The 5,209-nt window shown below is 35.6% G+C and overlaps 1 protein-coding gene across 1 annotated transcript in view; it reads left to right on the top strand.

Annotated features, from left to right (window-relative positions):
• lrig3 (leucine-rich repeats and immunoglobulin-like domains 3) overlaps positions 1–5,209 on the top strand; it is a 45,732-nt gene that overhangs the window by 36,046 nt on the left and 4,477 nt on the right. The window contains exons 14-16 of the mRNA XM_016452180.1: positions 630–911; positions 2,161–2,619; positions 3,702–3,860. Coding sequence (XP_016307666.1) covers positions 630–911; positions 2,161–2,619; positions 3,702–3,860 — 900 coding nt within the window. The remainder of the gene's footprint in view (positions 1–629; positions 912–2,160; positions 2,620–3,701; positions 3,861–5,209) is intronic.

Below are 5,209 nucleotides of genomic sequence, written 5' to 3'. Positions count from 1 at the left end.
TTCCACCTACTGGCGGTTTTAATTTCACATTTAAAGTACCTTTTTATTATTTAAATAATTTCAAATATCAGTATTTAACGTTTTATGTTTAATATATCAAAACGTTATTTATGCATTTGTAAAAATAGGCCTTTGTAAAGGTAAATAAAAATAAGCATTTTTAAATTGATAGAACATTGATGAAAATATTCCTTCAGAATAAATTGTTTGCACCACCAAAAATCTTGGTGATGCAGTGCTTTTGTGGGGATATTTTGAATGGAATATTGTCTTCTGATATGAAAAGTTCACTGTGTATCTTAGTAATAAATATAATTTATTACAGTGATGATATTTTGTTTTCTTTTTACGTTAAACACATTAAATATTACATATATGTATGTAATATAATGTGTACTTCCATTACAGGTTTAGGTCTTAAATTTAATTTAAGGTGGTATTAAAAAGGTCTTAAAAAGTCTTAAATTTAACTTGTTCATGTCTGTAGAAACCCTGTTAAAGCGTTTGCAAAGTTTTGTTTCCTAACAAAAAACGATGCTTTTTTTTTTTACTGTCCCAAATGTGTTAAAATTGCAAAGTTGAATTTCCTTGAGTTTGTGAAAACCATCCCTCATCTGTTTCCCCCGCAGTGCTGCCGTACTTCACCAAAATGCCGATGGACCTGACGATCCGCGCCGGAGCCACCGCGCGACTGGAGTGCGCCGCTAGCGGACACCCGTCTCCTCAGATCGCCTGGCAGAAGGACGGAGGCACGGATTTCCCTGCGGCCCGCGAGCGGCGGATGCACGTCATGCCGAGAGACGACGTGTTCTTCATCGTGGACGTGAAGACGGAGGACGTCGGCGTTTACAGCTGCACTGCGCAAAACACCGCCGGCGCCGTCTCTGCTAACGCTACGCTAACAGTGCTGGGTGAGAGGATGCATGTGTCTGGCAGAAATGTGTTTATTCTAAAACAGTGACATTACTAATGATGCACCAAAATAATTATATTACGAAACCAAAATTAAAGACTTAATTTAGCTGAAAACTAAAGTATATAAAGAAAGAAAGACTGTATTCTAAATAATTTAAAAAATTATCATTAATTTATCAAATTTAATGCATAGAAAACATTTTAAATGGCATAAAGGCAGTTTTTCTAGAAACTTTTTAATTAATTTCTGGAATATAATTATTGTCATTTATATATTTAAATAATTAGAAAAACTTTACGCCACTTTTTCTATCAACATTTTAATGACTTCATTTTTTAAATGTAATAATTTTATTTATATTATATATATGTCCATGTAAGTATAATCAAACATACATTAAACAATAAAGACATCACTAACAGGTAATCTAAAATCTAATGAAAATGTAATATAATTATATATTCAAAATTTAATCAAACACAATAACTTACTAGCACTAGCTGTATTTAATGTTTAAAGTTTGTTTTATATATTTTTGTATTTCCCTGCTAAACGTCTGCTGTGTCTTCTAATGCATGCATAAAATATTTTGATATTTTTTGTGTATTATATAAAATTGTTTTAATTTTTTTATTTAATTTTTTGTAATTATTATATAGTGATCTGTCACACCACATTAAAGAGCATCAAAACCACATATGTGACTCTGGAGCACAAAAGCAGTCTTAAGTCGCTGGGGTATATTTGTAGCAATAGCCAACAATACATTGTATGGGTCAAAATTATTGATTTTTCTTTTATGCCAAAAATCATTAGGATATTAAGTAAAGATCATGATCAGTGAAGATATTTTGTCAATTTCCTACTGTAAATATATCAAAACTTAATTTTTGATTAGTAATATGCATTGCTAAGAACTTCATTTGGACAAATTTAAAGATGATTTTCTCAATATTTAGAATTTTTTGGTCCCTCAGATTCCAGATTTTCAAATAGTTGTATCTCGGCCAAATATTGTCCGATCCTAATAAACCATACATCAATGGAAAGCTTATTTATTCAGCTTTCAGATGATGCATAAATCTCAATTTCATAAAATTGACCCTTATTACTGGTTTTGCAGTAATCCTCAAACGAATGGATATTGTGAGAATTTCGGTTCTGGGTGAAATTTATTTTTTTTGACCGCACTAGTGTGTATTTTTCCTGAAGTGTCATGAAATAACGTCCCGTTGCTCCTGCAGAGACGCCGTCGTTCCTGCGTCCGCTGATGGACCGTGTGGTGGTGAAGGGCGAGACGGCGGTGCTGCAGTGTATCGCGGGCGGCAGTCCTCCGCCTCGACTCAACTGGACCAAAGACGACAGTCCGCTGCAGGTGACGGAGCGACACTTCTTCGCCGCCGGGAACCAGCTGCTGATCATCGTGGACGCCGCGGACGCAGACGCAGGAACCTACACCTGCGAGATGTCCAACCCGCTGGGCACGGAGCGAGGGAACCTGCGTCTGACCGTCATGCCCAACCCAAACTGTGACTCGGGGCCGGCAGCCGGCGGGGCCCTGGGGCCGGAGGAGGACGGCTGGACTACGGTGGGCATCGTGATCATCGCTGTGGTGTGCTGCGTGGTGGGAACCTCGCTGGTGTGGGTCGTGATCATCTATCACACGCGCCGACGCAACGAGGACTGCAGCGTCACCAACACGGGTCAGTCCTGACCCGACATCGCACGCTTTTAATTAGGGCCCTATGATTTCTGTGATGCGGAAAAAGCGGACGGAATCGCGGAATCCAGTCATAAAAACGGAATTTAATGTCACGGAATTTGTCAAATTTTGAATGAATTAATCAAAAGTAGGTAATTACACTTAAATCAAATCACGATATGGACTAGTATCTGTAAATATTAAGCCGCAAAAGACTATTTAAATATGAATCCTGCATGTTCTGCGTGTCTCTGTTAATGAATGGCGCAGACGTGCGGTTTCATTTACTACACACATACTGAAGCGCGCTGTGATTTCAGCGTCTGCGTCTCACTAAATGAGGACGTAAACACATGAACAACATCTCCAGAACTGCTCTGAGAGTCACTTCACGAGCATTTGACAGTTTGATTTGAGTAAAACTAGCGTCATATCACATACACAGAACTGTAAAGGTATTCACGGCAACCCGTCAAAATAAAAGTCCGGTTTGATTTGAAGACATTGTGCCTATTACTATTTTTCAGTAGAATGCACATAACCTACTACTGCTAAAATGAAACAAACATTATTTTTTAAGGAATAATCACACATTTCTTCCATGTTTTAATTTTAATAGTAAATCCCCTTTGTTTGCCAAAAAATAAAGTTGCTTAATTTTCAGTAATTAAAAGACAAATTAAATTAATGTTTTATGCATTCAAATAATTAGACATGCTAAAACACAGAATTTGGTAACAATAAAAAATATGGTGAGAAAAATAAAACATTTCATTGGGCCCTAAACGTGTAATTTTTGTTAAACTTTTAATAAATTGTTGTGAAAATTTATAAGTTGCATGATTTTAATTAATTAGACATGCTTTTTGATTAATAAAATTTAATTTAACTATTAAAAAGGAGTCGAGAAAAATTAAAACGGAAAAAAACGGAATCCGGAAAAATTTAAACAGAAAAAAACGGAATTTGGAAAAAAATTAAACGGAATTTAGGAAAAAATAAAACTGATTTCATTGGGCCCTAGATTTTAATGCATCGGTGATGTTTAACGCTGCTAACCCTGTGTCTCTCTCTCGTGTTTAGATGAGACGAATCTTCCGGCGGACATCCCGAGCTATCTGTCGTCTCAGGGAACGCTAGCGGAGCATCAGGATGGATTCATGGCATCTGAGAGCGGCAGCAGCCTTCAGTACATCAGCTCCTCCTCGGGAGGATTTTACATGTCACCCAAAGACATCAACAGTAAGACGTGTGACGCCCGCTGTCTTTAAATACACAGAAATGCACTGTAAAAAATACAAATATGTGAAATTTATGGTTAAAAAAAAAAGTTTTTTACTGTTATAAAATACAAAATACTGAAGTAGTGTTATCAAATTACTAAAATAAAGCAATAAGCCCCACGAAGCCGTGGTTTACAGTGAATTTATAACAGCTAAGGGGCATTGTGGAGTGCCTAAAACCCCCTTAGCTGTTATAAATTCACTGTAAACCACGGCTTCGTGGGGCTTATTGCTTTTATAAAACGGTTATTCCATATACGTAGTAAGGTTTCACAAAATAAAACAGAGCAAATAAAGTGTAATGATATTAATAAAAACAGTATTCTTCCACCAAACAATGTAGCTCCTCAGAAACAGTTGTGTTTGCTACAAAGTGGTTGCCGAGCAACAGACAAACGTAAACAAAGATGTATGTTACTTTGTAGAGTCATTTACAACAGCTTCGAACACGGCTCAGCCAATCAGAATCAAGGACCGGAACTATCCGGTTTATAATCAGTATTTTACCTTTATAATATACTGGCGAGGCTTATTATAGTTTACTAAAACAAAAAAGGTCACTTGCTTAGAATATAAAATAAAATAAAAAAAAAAATTATTTCAATATTTAAAAAAAATATTTTATTTAATCTAGTTGCCAAAGCAACATTTCTGATTTTTTTGCTTTATCTTGATGTACTAAAATAACTAAAAATGAATAAAAACCATTTTTTTATAATAAAACAAAAGTTTTATAATAAACACAAATTTTAAAATTAAATTGAAACACAAAAATAAAAACTCAAAATATAAATAAAAACTATAGACATATTTAAAAAAAAACACAAAACAAAATTTCTAAAACGAACTAAAATAGAAATTAAAACGTAATTGAAAATATTAATAAATCTTTAATAGCATCTCAGTCATACTAAACACTGATACTGACAACATAAAACAATATACATAACTAACAAGAAAAAACTAAGAATAAACAGTTACTGCCATGAAAAATCATTAACTGTAAATGTACTATTTTTCACTTTAAAGGTCCCATATTGTCAAAACTGAAATTTCCTGGCTTTTTTCACGATAACTGAGGTCTAGCGGCTATTAACTACCATATAAGCTTCAAAACAGTCAGTCCACAGTAAAATGCACACAGCCTGCATAAAGTAGCTGTGATTTCTCACGAACCGTTGTGACTTCCGTGAAAAGTTGGCGTCAGAACTACACAGTCACGGCCTTCAGTCACCACCCCCGAGCACCGCCCACCGTCCCACTCTCCTTTTGCCAAACCCCCAGACAACATCACGTCCATGCTTTTGC

Source organism: Sinocyclocheilus anshuiensis, unplaced genomic scaffold, assembly GCF_001515605.1.
Source record: "Sinocyclocheilus anshuiensis isolate Anshui unplaced genomic scaffold, SAMN03320099.WGS_v1.1 scaffold1543, whole genome shotgun sequence".
NCBI lineage: Eukaryota > Metazoa > Chordata > Actinopteri > Cypriniformes > Cyprinidae > Sinocyclocheilus > Sinocyclocheilus anshuiensis.
The sequence above is the reverse complement of the archived record's forward strand: the minus strand, read 5'-3'. Positions and strand labels throughout refer to the sequence as shown.